The sequence below is a fragment of the Myiozetetes cayanensis genome, unplaced genomic scaffold (assembly GCF_022539395.1).
Source record: "Myiozetetes cayanensis isolate MyiCay16 unplaced genomic scaffold, myiCay2020 scf7, whole genome shotgun sequence".
NCBI classification, from domain to species: domain Eukaryota; kingdom Metazoa; phylum Chordata; class Aves; order Passeriformes; family Tyrannidae; genus Myiozetetes; species Myiozetetes cayanensis.
The window spans coordinates 21,257,517-21,275,964 of NW_026087964.1; the positions used below are offsets into that span (position 1 = coordinate 21,257,517).

The following is an 18,448-nucleotide window of genomic DNA, read 5'->3' on the forward strand; positions in this document are numbered from 1 at the left end:
TGAACACTTACGAAGCAAGTTTTGCTGCAAAGAGTCAGAGCGATACAAGTTCACATGGTTCTTCTTAAAAACATTCTTCAGTAGCTGTGCTCTTTCAGTTAAGCTAGAAAGAAAGTAGACACGTGAAAAATATTTACTTACTAATTACACTATTCCTTTGAGTCTGTTCAATGGGAATGAATCATTAAGTGAAAAGTGTCCATCCTTTTCCTTTTTAAATTGTGCCTGATGAATTATGAAGAAGATGATTAAAAGTATGTGTAAGGACATATTACTAAGTCCAGATCCCTGTTAATGACTTTACTTGTCACAATACAGTGATATCAAAATATCTGTTTGAAAATATACAAAATATATAATATCTGTTTGAAACACTGCTGTGCTGACAACACAAATAAATAAATAATATTGTAAACCTTTCAGCATGACTACTTTAGAAACACGCAGTGTGAAGGGAAGGCACTGTCTCCCTTGATGTAGCATGGCTTGATTAGTGCTAGGCTGAGTTACGTCTTTCTTTTTCTAACGCAGAAAGCGCTCCTAGCCTCTACTCACACAGTACCACAAAGGGATGGGAAAACGAGATGGAGAGAAAGTCACATTCATAGTCATCAGCTGCGTGTACAGAAAAAAACATATTATTTCCATGAAAAGTGTTCTAGCAGGACATATTTCCTGGGAAACTCCAGAAGGTGTTTTTCTGGAGATCATACCCAAATAACAGACTACTATTGCTGCTAAGGCTGACTACCTCAGCCCACCTGCTTCCTTCCCAGCACTACTGAGTTTGTTGTGTTATATGTTTATTGTGTGACCTTCAGTGTGACCCAAGTGACTCTCCATTCCAGCCCAACTAGAAAAGCAGGAGTATTAACCATTTATCAAATTGAGACTCAACGCATCAGCTGAATGCTGCAAACTGTAGTGAATGGAGTAGCAAAGTACTGGGTTTCCTTACAGTCTGTCTTTCCTACATCTAAAGTTCTCTCAAACAGGAACCCACATTACTAAATAAATAACAGGTGGACTAGACATAGCTCAGAAAGCTTTCAAAATCTACACTTTTGATAACATATTAAATATGTGCAAGGGACTATATTAAAAACCCTCACACAAACCCTTCAGTGTCTTCCTCTAGATTTGATATTCACTGTGAATTAGAACGTGTTTCAGAGAAATATCTATCCATCGTTTAAACACTTCAAATGCTGACAAATCTAACCCCTCTCCATGTGAACTGGTCTAAAAATCAGTTCAATTAAAAAAAAGAAGTATCTTATGTTTATTCTGAGTATACAGTGATTTGATTTCATTATGGTTTTGCTAGATTACCAAAGCTGTCTCTTGTGTAAGAAGGTGTAAGTAAAACAAATTTCACATACCTTATGTTACCAAGTTTTGATTACTCCAATTACTTTTTAATATTCTTGTCAATTAGCTCAACAGACTTACCTGCCCAGACTACCAACCAGACTAAGTGGTGCAAGGAATGGAACTAGACTGCTTTCCTCACTAGATTACCATTCAAACCATTAAATTAGAAAGGCTCATTCTTTCATCAGTGAGTATATACTTATATATGAAGCTTAACCACTGGTTAAGATGGAGAGACTAATGGTTTACCTCTCTTTTCTGTTCCCCTCCAGCCTGGTGGTTAAAGCATATACCAGGAGGTGAAAGCCTGGCTTTTCTAAGTTGGAAAAGGAAAACAGATCTACTATTTCCACACCCACAGCAGAAATCCTAACTACAAAATCTACAGGGTAAGAGAACAGGCAGGGGAAACTGCTTCTGATGACATTTTTTGAATGAAAAGATGGAATGAGACTTCCTTGTAAAAACAGAATTAGGTACCAATACCAGGAAAGTAGTCAGCATCTGCTGACTGAACCAAGAATGGAGAGGTTTAAGTACTGGAACACATCTTACTCTCAAGTGTTTTCCTAAGCTAGCTCTCTGGGGATTTTTTTTCCCATTCTCATTGCTCCTCTAGGCTGTGTAGGAGCCTTCTTTTTTAGTTCAGAGCTGCAGTTAAAGTGACAACATTAATAAAAAATTCAGGACTGAAATTTAAACCACAAGGATACAGAGAGCGAATATATAAATCAATAACTTCATGTAAGTTAGGAGGTCAAAGAGGTGGAAGACTGTGCGAATACTTAGATACAGTTATAAACTGTATCTCTTTTGCAATACATCTGTGAAACCCTTGATAATGTGACTTGAAATCAGCAAATTTCTATGAAATGTGTTTTTTTTTGACAGGTGTTATTTTCTAATTAAAAAATATTTTATTAAAAACATACCAGGCCTACTATAGGATTTTTGGTACCATCATTCTTTCCTTGTGTTCCAGAGTGAAATGTTCAGACTGCTTTAATGCTAAGCAGTGAAAATACTACCTTAAGTTTTCCAAGATCACGAAGTATGCACGTCTTAATTTATGTATAATGAAATTTCCACTGCACAGATCTGACTGCTGGTACAGAAAATACAAAATAAGTAGGAAATACACTTGGGAAAAGAAAAATGCTTCCAGCTATTTAGGTATTAAATTCTGCTCTTTTTCTATACTTGAAATACTATGGGCTCTCTATTATGGATCACCCTGTTGCCATTCAAAAGCCTATTTAAATATCTGCATGAGAAGCCCAGAAAACATGGTTTCATAATTAACCAGTGATAGATCATAGTAACTAAATCCCTTATGCTCATTATATGTTCCTATATGGACAAGCAGAATATTAACTATTTTTGAACATGAAATGTATACCTTTACAGGTAATTAATCACATATATATAGAAAGATACTACTTTATGTATACCTGACCAACCACTTATCAAGTTTAAAAATAATGTCTAAGTGATCTGAATTAAAACCAATGATTCTTGAAGCAGCATTTGCAGTATATATCTCTAAAGACATTTCCACAATTTTGAACTGTTATTCATGTTAGTGTTAGTCCATGTAGTATTCAACACAATAGAAATATTTTTGTAGCAAGTATTAATACTGTTGTTTCTGCTTAAGCATTATATATGTTATCAGAAAAAAACCTTTTTGAACAACAGTTTATTTACCTTAGTCATTTCAATTTTAAGTAGAAATGGCTAAGCAGCATTTCAATTACAGTGGCTCCAGTGATTGAAATTGTACTTGTTCTACAAATTTGTTCATCCACTGAAGTTGCTCTATTACTTATGCTATCAAGTCAACAGTATTTCACATTGAAAGTTTACTTTCTGTTGGAAAAGTGGCTGTGTAAAATTTGCTTCTTCTTGCTCAAGATAATATTCTTACTTAACTGACAAATATATGGGATAAATCCATATTGTAATGTCTTGTCTACAGAAGAACTGAATGAAGTATTTTTGGACGGTTTTGGGGAAAAGTATCACTAAAAATCCTTACACTGAAATGGCAAGATATGATAGCAATGCTCTTCCTGAGCCTTCGATGATTACGGTTTAAAAACCTTTTCAAATCATCACTGTAAAAATACAAGGGATGTCAGATTTTGAGACTGTATCATCATGTCCTACTTTTAAAGTACATGCTAAAATACAATAAAAATATTTGAAGAACAATATTTTAAATTATTTCAATGTATTTTCAATCTGTCTTGGTCTTGGACACTTCTGGGGATGGGGCTGATCCAACTTCTATGAGCAACCTGTTCTAGTGCTCATCACCCTCACAGTAAAGAATTTCTTCCTAATATCTAATCTAAACCTACTCTCTTTCAGTTTAAAACCATTCCCCCTTGTCCTATCACTACATGTCCTTATAAAATGTCCCTCTCTGGCTTTCTTATAGGCCCCCTTCTAAGTATAACATTTGGATACTGATTACAGCATCTAGCCAACAGAAGAATCCTGACCTGTTACCTGTGGAAGCTAAGCCTCTTATTTTGTGTTGAAGAATTTTTAAGATGGGAATAGACAGAGTGGAAAAGTTTATGAGTTATCTTTCACACTATTTCCCAGTTACATCTTAATCAAGCAGTGATTTATATCTTCTTAGGTTATTTTGACATTTCATGAGAACAAATACCTTCTTCTGCTACAACAGAAAAAGGTACTTCTATGCACACAAGAAAAATATCTGGTCCTGAAGAATACACAGTAAGTTTTAAAAAAATAAAAAACTATTTGTTCATGCATGAAAAGCATGACAACTCAAAAATAAAAAAGTCTCATGTACATATTTAAAACAGATGGAGAGGACATTCCTTACCAATTTAACTACCTACTGTGCACTGGTAGCTAGTTCATCCAGGTTTCTACAATTTAGGAGACTCAAAAATGTTTACAAAAGTTCAACCAAATTTTTGAAGATGCAAGCAAGCCAGTTCATCAGACCATTTCTTTAACGAAGAATCGTTTCTCCATAAAAAGTGAAGTTTTGACTCTATTACCTGAATTTAGACATAATTGTTAAAAATGGAGGGAATAAAACCTTAAGAGATATTAAGTTATGTAGCATCCATTGATTTGCATCCAATGTTGTTGTTTGATGTTTGTATCCTGCAAAAATACAGGTCTAAAAATAACTTTGTGGAGAATGAATAGACCTAAGAAAGACATTCTGTAAGGTAACCAAAAAGCCTTCATGGACCCTCATACCTACTTAATTGTGTGATAAAAACCTAATTATGAAACTAGTGGTGAAAACTCCAAGTTCATTTTACCTATATAAGAAGGGATTTGGAAGACATGCTATATGTAGGATGAAGGAAAACCATACTGCCTAGACAACTGAAGTTAAAGTAGCTTAAATGGGGAATGCAGGTATGGAATACTAAAAAGGTACATTACCTTACTTTTTTCTACATCCACAACAGATTCCCGTCTGATCACTATCTAATACTAATTTTTTTAGTACTGTTTTATTTTCTGCAATTCATTCTTTTACAGCTTTTTCTCTTTGCAAACGAATATACAGCATACATTGCTTCTGGCTCAAAGCCCAGCACACTGATACATAACTTGGTTAATCTGGAGGAAAATCTTGCCCTTAATGAGCAGTGCCACTGGAGAAAAGCATCCATAACCATCAATTTAGATCACTTTTAAAGGTAACAGAACTTACTCTTGCAAGCACTAGTTGGGTCTTGCAGTGACGAAGGAAAAGTAGGCTCAAAGTAGGAATTGACATCAACTAGGGGGTTTTGCAGTACTTCCAGTCTGAAGCTGCTGCTACAAAGACAGCATATAGAGCCTGATGGGAGACTGTACGCAGGTGTGTCCTCTTATGTAACCCACCACACTAGGCTAGGTGTTCCACGAGCGGTGGGATAAGCTTCCAGGTCTCTCGGCATCTCCCCTGGAACTTGTATATGTTGCTGGGGGAGGAGAACCCAACTAGAGGCAAAACATTTTTGTGAAAGCGCTCACACAAGCTGGATATTCCCCCATTAGAAATGGTGGTTATCACCTCGGTATCTGATGTAATTTGATCTCAACCTGGTAAATCCTAGTAAACTAATTCCCCCTGAACTGGAGGAGGGATGAAGTAAGATTGAAGGAGAAAGGGAACTAAGGAATCTTTATGAACAAAAGGTACTTTCTGAAAATTGAACCTATAGTAAAAGAAATGACTGTGTTTTTTCTGGTCTCTTTCTGTGCATAGCTTGGTAGGAAAAAAGCCTCCTTGGCTAAGCCCTTTGCCATGAAGTAACTAAAAGAACAGCAGTCCAAAGGAAAGAAAGAACAGGAAAATCAAGTATCAGCAGTTTTGGCTTTTTTTTTAGACATCACAAAACTCATGAAAATGAAGACAAGGAAAGAAAGCTCTAGTTCAGCCAAATGGCACTAATGAATTGGAAGGGGGGGAGAGGGGGGTTTTGTCATCTCATACTCCATTCAGCAAGTGCTTGCTGCGAGTTCAGCTAGGGTTAAAAAGTCTGAAATGTTTTAGTGAGTGCACACCTTTATACTGAGAAAATGTCCAGTTGTTCAGTTTTACCTTCTCCCTTTTCAAATTACCTTCTTGGCCCATGAAGGAGGATGTAACAAGGGAATTCTTGTGGAATCTTAAGTTAAAAATCTTTATTACCTCATATAGGTTAGTCAAATTAATTTGCTTTGGACTGGCATTAGATATAAAGCCATGTTGTTATATTCAGTTTCAGAGAAGCCTAGCCAGATTTGTTGTTTGTCCCTATGCTACCAAGCAGGTTTTATAACAACTTAATTTTTCTTTTGTGCTAACACCCAATTTACGACTATACTAGTTAATAATATAGGTTTAAACTCATTTTGTATTAATTGTTAACATAGTCAAAAGTGATGCAGTTAAAATCGTACCTCAAGTTTGTTCTATACCTAATAACTAGAAACTAAACAGTCAGCTACAAAGAAACACATCAGTTAAAGCTTTTGGTAAAAACCTACATGTAAGCATATGAAAAACCACGGAGCTCAGTAGACCTGAAGCCCCTTTACAGATGCCTTTTTTCTTTATGGATTTTAAAAAATAACCTTTTGTCTTTGATATATGTATAAGGCTTAAAATATTTAGCTTTTTTTTTTTTTTTAAGACAATGTTCTACAGGATTTTACAGTACCTCTTGCCATGCACAACTGCCCCAGGATCCTCAGACTTCGCTTCTAACTCCTGAACTTCATCTACCAGTGTCTTGTAAGTAGCTCTCTTTACTCTGTAAGTATATACAAAATACTGTCATATTTATTTCCTTGAAAGCAGAACAGATAGTTTTAACACTTACATAAATATTCAATTTATAAATCCATTTTCCCAGACTTAAAACTAAGCTTTACAGAAAGAAATATAAAAAAATATAAAGAATGTATTTTATTAGCTGTTCTTGCAAATTAGAAACAAAAAATATTTAATAATAAGAAAATACAATTATAGAAATATTTAAAATAGTAATAACACTTGTAATAAAGTTTTAAAAAAAACAAAAAAAGTGAAAAATAATGTTATATAATCACAGGAATTGATCTTAATTTCTTTTTATTATATTAGTAATTAGAACACATTTAAAGGTCACTACTTTCTTCCGTAAACCTCAGCATTTCTGTACTCACACTTTGTATACTATATCAAGAAGTAAAGCTGTCATAGGAATACACAGAAGTCCCATCCAAAACACTCCAGAGCTGAACATCATCGCTGCCTGAAGGGAAAAATGCACAAAATGTGATGATGTCATGACAAGAACTAGGAAAAAAATCTTAGAAATATTACTTACTTAGTTGAGGCCACCAAAAGCAAATTTAAATGAACTGTTCTAGTCTGTCTAATATGAAATAAAACTTGAACTCCTTCCTAAAATCCCCTGAGTCGCACCAGAAATCCAGTAGATAGTAAGAACTAATTCATGTTAATAAGTTGGTAGAAAGATGCACTGCTTAGCTCTTTGTGTGGGGGAAGCTACCCCACCACAATGCTGCTCTATACCACTATACTGATTATGGGCAATTCCATTAAAATCAGATTTATCAAAAATCTACCCCCTTCAAACTTTGTCAACACATTATGAGCACAATTTCCTATTTGCAATTGACCCTGACAGGATGTAACTGTTCCTGACCCTTCATATGGATACTGAACACTGTTACAATCATTCTGCGATATAACTTGGACTAAAGTTATCTCCCACAGAACTCACTGTACCACACTGCCACAGACTCCTGCTTAACAGATTCCTTAAAAATGAGAAATAAGAAAACAGCTCTTTATGTAATTATGAGAGTATGCAGCATATCGTTAAATGAAGATCTAACACATTAATACACGGTGAAATTTTGAAAACCAAGTAATTCTTTTTAGCTGTGTATTTTTTTTATACACTTCTCTATATAATACATAGGAATTTCTTCTGTTCATAACTTAGTCTGTAGCCATACTAAAAACTAGAACACACTAAAAAGCTAAACCAAACATCGCAATGTATAGGCATCAAAGGCAAAAAAGTATTTACGCTTGTAACTCACGCTCAAGTGCCTACATCAATAATGGTATGGATGCAAGGATTATGATAAATACTTAACGAAGCATGTTACTGGAAATTTGTTTTGCAGTCAGTATTAAAAATAACTTTATAATGTAATTAGAGTGTACAGGGATTGAAAGTAACAATGCTACGCAACAATATTCTTTAAAATCTTTTGTTTTATTAGTTGGAGGTTAATTTCTTTCAAAGGTTAAGCCTCAGTATGGAACTAAAATATAAAAGCTGAAATTCTACTAGTTTTAATTGGCAGACAAATGCAGGTAGCTTGCAGTAGCTGAAGTCTAATTTCTTAGCATGCATATGTGAATATTTTCGAATTATACTTGATATGTAGATACATGAAAACAGAAGTGAATTATTTTCAGAAAAAAACTCTATTTAACATATAAGTAAAAAGTTCTATTTACCTTGTTTTTGAATTCAAATTCCTAATGACACTGATTCTTTGGAAAGCATTAAAATTTGGTAAACTTTTCATGGCTATGTTAAAAGGGCATAGATATTGCCTTGAGATTCTAGTAATTATTTCTGCCAACAGCTGTCAGCTCACATTTTCAATGGAGAAAAAAATTGTATCAGGAAGTGGAGAAAATATACTAGTGCAGAAAATGTATTAGCATTAGTCACTTTAGAAGCAAAACATGACTTTGACATACTTGATGAAATACTCATTTTCTAAAACAGAAGCTAACAGGAAATGTCTATCACAAATATATTTTGCAAGATATTTTATAATTAAGTCGCAATCAGACAGCTTCCTTAAAAACAAGAAAAAAAGCATATAAATAAAATTGAAGTAATTACAACTCTTACTTCCTATTAATAATAACGTTTTTTAATTTATAAGAACATAGCAAGGAGTAGTCCTTGTGTTTAGCCACCTGGTATTAAATGTTTGCTGGTGAAACAGCAAAAGTGATAATGTAGGTCTTAGGATGTTAATTCTGACCATTGTAATGCTAACTATGAATGAAGGAACAACTGGCGCCTACTATTCAGTCCATCCAGCCTTTGGCTTTACAAATGAACAACATGAATTGAGGTAAAAAAAAAAGTTTTTCTGCGTCATATTTGAAAGCCTGTCAGATTTTTTTTCCTTTACAGAGTTAATCCAAACCTAAAAGATTTAAAGCCGACATTCGCATTAAAGACAGAGGGCCTCTTTGTATTTTTTGGACGAAGAGGGGAAAAAATAAAATCCCACAGAGGTATTTCCTTCCTTTCTGTACAAGAAAGCTCCCCCCTCACTCTGTAGAAAACATTTTTGTCTCTAACTTTTCACATCTCTCTACACATAGGCAGGTCATCTGGGAAATGGCAAACCAATCCTTTTCAGACAATGGCACTAACAGGAGCAGCCTGTTCTGGGGACGGACTCTGGCTGCCTCTGTTTGTGGTTTACAAATTGTTCCTAATGTGAGAGATTTGTGGTCTATGCCAAGTCTTCCCCCTTTAGGCCTTGTGAAACCAAATGGAATCTGCCACAAAAGTGGCTCCCAGGGGAATTCAGAAGTAATCCAAAATGAGAGCTGGGAAGCCAAATTTATTGTAGGACTTACAAATCCTGCTGGGGGAATAAATAATTTGTTCCGTGTGTAGCTCATACTGAATATTATCACGTTCTAAAATAAATTAACATTGTTTATTAAGTGCAACATATAGATTTTTATATAAGCTTTTATTTTTTAAAAAAGGAAAAAGTGCTGAGAAATACTCCTTTTTGAGGCTTAAAGGCAGATTAGAAATCCTGGCTGCAGAACATTTTTAATGCACTGATGAAGATGTACTATTAGGAAATTACATGTCAGAAGGAACAGAAAACATTCCCTTTTTCTTCATTATGAAATGATCTGCCAAAACTGCTAGCTCAGATTTTTTAAAGCCTTCTAAAAATAAGGAGAGAAAGATGAAACTGGTAAAATTGTTGCTGCAGAAAAGCTTACCCTTTTCAGTTTATCTATTTCAGGTATCATCTAGGTACATATTTTCTTCCTATAAACTACAGAGCTATTAAAATAATACCTCCTCAACACCATCAAACCAAAAAAAGTTTCCCTTCTCAACCTACAGAAACAACTTCATTAGTTTTAATTATCTTCATGTGTTTGCCTTCATATATGCCAAAGTACTTATTGTTGTAATATTAAACCAGATCTGCATTAACTTTCAGTGCAGTGAAGTTCCTACAAGTGAGATCTTGTATTGCCTCTAGTCTTTGCTATTTAGAGGTTAAAAAACATCTCTTAGTTCCTATTAATTAAGAACTATGTTCCTCAGAATCCCAAAGAATTAAGTTCCTCCCTATTAGGAACTCTGGTTATTAGGTATATTAAAAAGGGAATCTCTCCATTTTCTGCAAATACAAAGTCTCACTGGTATGTAAGAGGTACTGAAGCAAAGGCAGTACCGGGTAGTGAGGAAGCAAATAACTGCAGATATTTGCAGGCAGAATCTATATATTCTTACTTTAAAAAATCTCCTATGAACAAGAAAAATGACTAAGGACAGAGTAAGTAATATGCCTTTGCTTTTTCCCTATCTATCTCCTCTCATTTTCTTCCTCTGTGGATATAAATAGTCCATTGCAGGATTCCCAGTTTCCACACTGCAGGCGGGTATGAGAGTGGACTGTATCCCACAGAATGATGATTAGATGATAGTCTTAATTATATAAACAGAAATAATAAATGATGTAGTAAATAGCAGAGAAACATACATAAAAGCTCACAAACACAGACATGTACTATAAATCCTAAAGCTTAAAGTACTTCTAGACTAAGGTCTCTCTTCTACAGATATGTCCTTAGTTCAGCTACTTTTTTTCATTAATATTTTAATATTCCAAGTATTCACTGGAATACACGTCTTTTCCTAGAGAGGACCTTAATCAAGTCAGGCTGAGCAAAAGCCAGCACATTGCCTCTCCCGATCCAGTAAATTATGATTACTCTATACAAAGTGGAACAGCAGATGATACAATTCTCTGTTCAATCACCGTTTCAGCAGAAGGCATTACCCTAAAAGTTGCAAAGTCGAGAGAAATTTAAATCTGTCTTTTGGATAACATTCATTTAGGATGAAGGTTTTAGTATTTAACTGATGGATAAATTGAAATTTCCTAAAAAAGCTGGAGAGGAGAATGACACACAAACAGAAAAGCTTCCCTTAGAATTAGGAATGGAAGAAGGTTCCATTGGCAGAAGTTTGGCTAACAAGGTTGCGCTACAGCTTGAACTAACAGATATGAAAAATAACCTTTAGAAAACTAGAGAGAATCAGCCATCTGGATGTGAAATTAGATAAGCTAGAAAGTGCTGGCAAGTTGATATTTATCACGCTTTTAATCATGCTTGTAATCAGAGAACATTAGCTTTCTAATGAAAAAGCTAGGTTGTTCTTTTTTGCCTCAAAGGAAAAGACTCACAGGGAAACAAAGCCATCTGAGTTGATTCAAAGATGACAAGAAAGAGTATCTGGCAAAGGAGATGTAAAGCCTCAGTGAGAAGGTGAGTTCTGGTGGTTCTACAGAGTTTGTTACCATGATGGTTGTTGTCTGCACTGTAATAGGTGTAACAGGAAGGAGTACAGAAAACACTGAATTTCACCAGAATTTGTAAGGAACAGAAGCCATTCCTCACCATAAGAGAAGGCTTATATGGAGAAAGATGGCAGTTGAATATCATTTAGGTATAGTTGTATGCATAACTACACCAGGGATTTGTACTCAATTTGATTCACATTTTAAACCAAAAACCCCCACCCCATAACTTTTGTTCATAAAGGTGATTGGCAATACTAGGCTGATGGAAAGAATTCAGCTAACATTGAGGTACAGCACCATAGCAATTTTCTTAAAAATACAAGCATTTAAATTTATTTATTTATTTATTATGCTGTATTCTGCAAAAGTTATTAAAATAACACTCATCTGTTTTTAAAAATGGAAGAGACAAGCATCCATTAACAGCACCTTTTACAGCTGGTGGGACAACACACCAGGGCATAAAAGCTGTAAGATCCTCGTAGAGAAGCTGTTGATGTATGAACAGACAGTGAGGTACATTGAAAACAAGCTGAATGGCCAGAGGGTGGTGATCAGTGTCAGTCCAGCTGGAGGCCAGTAATTTAAAGTGTATCCCAGGGGTCAGTACTGGGTCCACTTCCATTTAACACCTTCATTAAAGATCTGGATGAGGTAAAGTGCACCCTCAGGAAGTTTGCTAATGATACACAAAGGCGGGAGGAGTGGCAGATGCACTAGAGGGTGCACCAGATGCATTGCTGCCATTAAGAGAAACCTAAACAGGCTGGAGAAATGGGCTCAATGTAGTTGAACAAGGAGAAATGCAAAGTCCTGCATATGGGAAGGAAGAAGTCCAGACCCCCAGTATATGCTGGGGGTCACCCAGCTGGAAAGCAGCTTAGCAGAAAAGGACTTGGTCCTGATGGACACCAAGTTGCATATGAGCCAGCAATGAGCACTTGTAAGAAGGTGCATGGTATCTTTGGCTTCAATACACAAAGTACTGCCAGCAGACATCAAGGCAGCTCCCTTCTATTCAGTACTGACAGGACACCTAGAGAAGAGTCCAGTTCTGGGCTCCTCAGTACAAGAAACATGGACATGCTGGAGACAGTCCAGTGAAGGGCCACGAAGATGATGAAGGGCCTGGAGCATCTCTCATACAACAGATAGCCTGAGATAGTTGGGACTATAGCCTAGAGAAGGCTCGGGGGGCCTTATCAATGGAGATAGATTCCTGAACGCAGGGTGCAAGGAAGACACAACCAGGCTATTTCCAGGGATGCCCTGTCACAGCACAACAGGCAATGTGCACAAACTGAAACACATACCTGAACATCAAGAAAAACTTCCTTACTTCGAGGGTGACTTAACAGTGACACAGGCTGTCCAGAAATGTTGGTAGAATCTCCATCCTTGGCATTATTCAATAGCTGTCTGGACATGGTCCTGGCCAACTTGGTGTAGTGTTGGGAGTATTTGACTAGATGACCTTCAGAGATCTGTTCCAGCCTCAACCGTTCTATGATTGTATACTAGCCTGAACACTGGCTTTGCTCTCCATTAGACTAGAATAAATTCCCCCTTTTGGATCAGACTTTAGACAAACATCTTACTAGAGAAGACCTGTTCATTAGAGACTGAAGTATCTGAACAACTAAATTTTTAAAGAAGTTTTTTTTGCGTTTTTGTGTAAAAGAAAATGCAGTAAAGGGATTAAAGGATGCACACCTAGTATTTTAATAAGCACAATTTCATATAAGCAGGATACTTGGCATAATACAGAGAGAAGCAATATTTAAGAAACTAATATTGTTAATATAGTATATTCTAATACATCTTTCCTACATGGTGCAGCTAAATCATCCAACAAAGAATATTATTGTTTTTCACAAGGATTCTGCAAACCTGAATAAAATGATCTAAAATTCTGTAAAATACATGCTTGTTCCTTAACTTCAATTTCCGTCAGTAGTTTTATAGATCCCCTGGGTCAGACAGAGCAGAAACATATGGTGCTCTGGAGGACTTTACAGTGCATTATTTACAGTACCACAATAAATTAAAAAGTTGCAGATACTGAACTTTTGCTTTTAATCTCAATGTCATACTTCTTATTCAAGTCAGTATTATAATTCTAAGCAACTTATTAATCAGATAGGTTTATAAAAAGAAGCCTAACAATTCAGAACACATAACAGTAACAAGGGGCTTTACTAATGTGAAACAGTTGGTTTGTTTTTCACCCCTCCTCAATTACACATTTTCAACTCAGACAACAACCATATTTTTTCAGGAAATGAGATAACTGTAACATTTATAATTTAAAAAATCAATCTGCTGGTTTTATAAGTGGCATTAAAAGGAAAAGTAGCCCTTTTAACTGCAAAAATAGAAGCATTAATGAAAGGTTCTAGCAGCTTTAAATCCTGCTGACACACGAATGGATGCTGTTCTTATTAGATAATGTGAGTTACAGAAACTTCATTAGTTAACGCAATTATTGCAAAAGGACTAAAGGACCACACAGATATAAAACCACAACAATTTAATCACAGCATCATTTATTTGTGCATGCATAATGCACAATATGACAAAACATGGACAAAAGGAAACTTCTCATAATTCACTGAATCACAGATGGAAAAATGCATTTTGTTCACCATCATAGAACAGTTTTCTGTGCATTGAAGAGTTTCAAAGAAAAAATTTACAAAAAAATTTACAAAAATTTACAAAGCAAATAACTCATCAAATATGAGGAGACTTGGCATTTACTTTTAGAAATTTATTCAAACTACATCTGGTTAAAACTGAGAAAATACTATAAATTGTTTTAAAATACTGAAAGCATATTTCAGTTATCTATTTGTTAATGTTATACATAAAAGCATCAACTTAATTTATCAATGTAGTAGAGATAAAGATCCATGCAGTTGATTTATTCAAGTCTGCAACGAAAATGTTCTTCTAGTCTGTAGTGACTCATTTTTTGAAATTAAATGCATCTTTTTAATTTAAGGGGTCAAAACATATGGTGTTAAATCTAACCACAAAACACCTGCAAAGAATATTGGGTTTTTTTCCCCTTTCTTTCTTCTGCATCTGTATTTAAAAACACAATCTTTAGAGATAAAATATTAAAAAAATAAGCTGTAAAGATGGTTGTTCACATGCTTCCATACTACACAGTACAAGCACACTAGATGGACAACAAATGAGTGAATAAACATTACTGCAGATGTAATGCAGATTGTAATGTAATAAAGACTGTGTTACAGAGGCTGAAAAGTTATTATAAAATCAATGAAAACTTTTGAAACATTTCCTGTATTTCTTTCTCATACACTATGCAGCCCTGTTCCCCCCAAGAGACATAACGTTTTGCTACTACTACCAAAATCCTCCTTGTAGAAAAGGTATTTTAACACTTTACTATAAGTAGGTAAAACTTGAATTCCTAGTCTTTTAGGATCAATCTTTTTGAATTCCTAGGTCTTTTAGGATATAAACTAGAAGATAGTTCCTAATTCTTCAAATAAACTCTAGAAGAGTAATTTTTAAATGCATGAGTCTAAAGTTCAAACAAAATATGAAAGTAAATAATCAGTTCAGCCTAATTAATGATAAAATATTTAGGTCTTGTTTCAGACTCAAAGTTGATCTGCTACAGCACTTGATCTAGCCACCGATACTACATAATTTCTTAGGTTATCCCCCTTTTATCACATAACCTTCTTCAATTTTACAGCCTATTTTTCCATTTTCTTCTGCTTCGTAAAGCAGTTGCTTCTCTCATAGTTTTCATCCATTCTTCCTTCTAAACTGTGTCTGCTGAAAGACAATGGTGAACTGACAGTTTTCATCTGAACATCATCAATCAGGGAAAATGAATGAAGTTTTCTTCACCTGGGACAACTTTTTTTTTTTTTTTAGACAAAACCCCCACAACTGGAATAGATACTGCTTTAAGGTTGACAAGATGTAATTGGTTTCAGAATTTTAATACAGAAACATGTTTCAGCTGCTATAAGTCAGATTATCAATCTCTAACAGATAATCAACTATAGAACTACCAGTTATTTGAATCAGGGGAACACTTGTGCCAGGACACCTCACTTACATGAGTCAGAAGCCAACCTTCAGCTCTTCTGATGCGCTACGTATTTGGCAACCTAGTTACCACTATTTATAGGATTTAGGATTACTGTACCATGGAGAACCATCTAGTTCCCACACTGTGAGAAATAGTATTGTACAGCTGGATGACTTGGTCCAGTGTGTAACTAGCAACCTTGAACGACCAGAAAACAAAGGTCATGAAGCCAAAACTGCCTCAGCAGTCCAGATCAACAAGGCATTTTGGATCAAGAGGATCCTTGTTTGTTTTTGTTTTGGGAAAATTCAGAGCAAAAGAGAGAGAAAGAAAAATACACTTATACTATTAGGAACAGGGAAAGGGGGGGTAGTGGCCTAGACAATGGAAAGAAAATGTCATAATTTTTCATTTCACTGTATTTTCTTTTAGAGCACAGCATTCTACAATCTTTCCTTCTGTACTACTAACATACATCAACACATATGTAAAAGCCAACTTTAATGACCTTCCGTATAACTGGAACGATGCACAAAATGATGGAAACAAAATTAGTGTAAAAAGTCAGAAAAACTTGCAAAAATATGTGACATACTTCTTTGTTCAGTAAGTGATTGGCTGATGCTTTGATATTAAAAGGTGAACCCAAACCAACAATTCTTATGCTTTAACTTTGGGCTGCTAACTTCAGTGCTCAAACATAACAATGTTTTTGCAGCATGAACTGACTTTTCTTCTATTACAACTATTTTTTTCTTGGGACATTGTAGTGTTCTCCATTTAACCACATTTATCTGAGCTGAATTAGTATTTTATAAGAATGGATAAAAAATTTTAAAAGGGTTTAAAATATTTAGATGAAAACTTTCCTCTGCATCCAGTGAATGAGGTTTCCATCACCTCCATTTGCTTTTTCTCTCCCCTTCAATAGCATTAGAATTTTATTTTCTTGGAACTGAACCAGGAATAAGCAGCAAGAATCTTATTATTTTCATGACATTAATATGAAGAATTTAGACTGAATCCTTATAAGAGTGTTTCATTGGTTTTTTTCTATCTCAAAGAAGCCATGAAAAAGATGTTTCTAGAAGACATATCATCTAACTGGGACTGAATGGTTGGATGAGTATTGTGCCAAGAATACTGACTGGAAAGACTATAAAACTACTAAGATGAAATTGTTGTTACCAGCTCAAAGGAACTGAAAGGGAATACATTTAAACTTTCTAAGGACTTTCTACAGTTATATAACTATATGCCTATCTATCTCTCTATCTATCTTCTTATAAATCTAAGGTTTATTAAAAGAGGGCATTTTTAATGAACACATTTGGGGAAGAAAAACCCCATGAAAATGCCCTCCAGGATAATTTATCAGATCAGACCAAGAGAAAATGGACTAAAAGCTAAGAAGCAGAAGTCAACTTTTGACACATTCATTTAAATTTGGCCAAATGTAGTTGCATGAATTTTTCAAGTCCGACTCACCTACTTGAAGAAATTAGACAAGCAGTATATGCACAGTTGCCTATATGGATTTGTTTCTATCACACCACAAACTTTTCCACAGTTAAATTTGTGAATCTTTTAGTTTGAATATTTACAGAAGGCCTGGACTTGCTTCAGAGAAACTCAATAAATTCTGCCCTGTCAGAGGCCACCCAGTCAGTAAGGGGGGTTCCAGGAGAGCACACAGAAATCCTGCTTCCAATCTGTGCTGCAGTATGCATCAACAGGACTTTTAGCCACACAAAGTGCAGCAAAAAAAGCTAGACCAGAGCTTTTAACAAAAGCTTTTATGCTCTATGATACATTTAGGAGATCTTATTCTGATGTTACAGACATCTAACTGTATTCTTAGAAAGAAAACAAAGCCGACCTCAGCCAACAACACTCCCCTTCAAACAACTGCATGCACATACACACATTGAAAGCTACTATATACACATACATGCATAAGCAAACACACTAAAAATACTACCCATTTCAAGTACAGATAAATTTTATCACCAAAAAAAATGATTTTATAATTCTTAAGTCAGACTACTTTCACACAAAGTTGAATTCAAACCCCACAAGAGCATTATTTTTGTTGACAGCTACATCTCTTTATGAAGAACTTTTCTCCCAAGTTCATACGAATTACAGTCCCCTCAAAAACATTTTTTTTTCTCACAATAGCACTGGAGTTTGAACATGTAGTTAGTAAAGCATTATTTCAACAGTGAAGTAGCTATCCTTATGTCATACCAAGGACAACATGCCCTTCTGCCCTGCTGTAAAACAGAATAAGCATGGTGTGCTGATCACCATGAAAGTTCTGCTGTCTTAAAACACCATAAAGTTTTTACAAAATCTCTAAAACCACCAAGTTCCAAACCCATTCTGTTTCTTCTGCAAAATACAATGTATATGAACAAAAATGCTGAGGTATGATAGCTTCAATTACTTTAATTTAGAATAATGTACAGAATCAATTTTGAGTAGGGGAGGTGTTGGAGATGGGCTGGAGGAGGAAGAGGAGTTTAACCAGTGGAAGGAATCAGCGTCTGACACCATGAATGTCTCTGCATCAGACAGATAGACTGAGACCTCCATTTGATGTTCATGTTCTTATTCTGTTAGGTTGTAAGTTTTCTCCCACAGGAGAAAGCAGACAGTTCCTGATTGGACAGTGTCCCAGGAGGGCATCTGGCCATTCCAATTATGTACTTAAAAGTTATCTGAAAAGCTATGTATCCCCCCTTTTTCTCTGTCAATCCCTGATAATTGTCCAATACCTTATCCAAGTTTTGCATACCTTTCCCCTATTCTCAAACCTTCCTTATCTGCCCTATAAAAACC

The 18,448-nt window shown here is 35.3% G+C and overlaps 1 protein-coding gene across 3 annotated transcripts in view; it reads right to left on the reverse strand.

Moving 5' to 3' along the window:
* ATP8A1 (ATPase phospholipid transporting 8A1) overlaps positions 1 to 18,448 on the reverse strand; it is a 118,300-nt gene that overhangs the window by 4,765 nt on the left and 95,087 nt on the right. For all 3 annotated transcript variants that reach the window (XM_050337781.1, XM_050337783.1, XM_050337782.1), the window contains 3 exons: positions 7,057 to 7,145; positions 6,570 to 6,662; positions 12 to 103 (listed from right to left, as the gene is read on the reverse strand). In XM_050337781.1, coding sequence (XP_050193738.1) covers positions 12 to 103; positions 6,570 to 6,662; positions 7,057 to 7,145 — 274 coding nt within the window. The remainder of the gene's footprint in view (positions 1 to 11; positions 104 to 6,569; positions 6,663 to 7,056; positions 7,146 to 18,448) is intronic.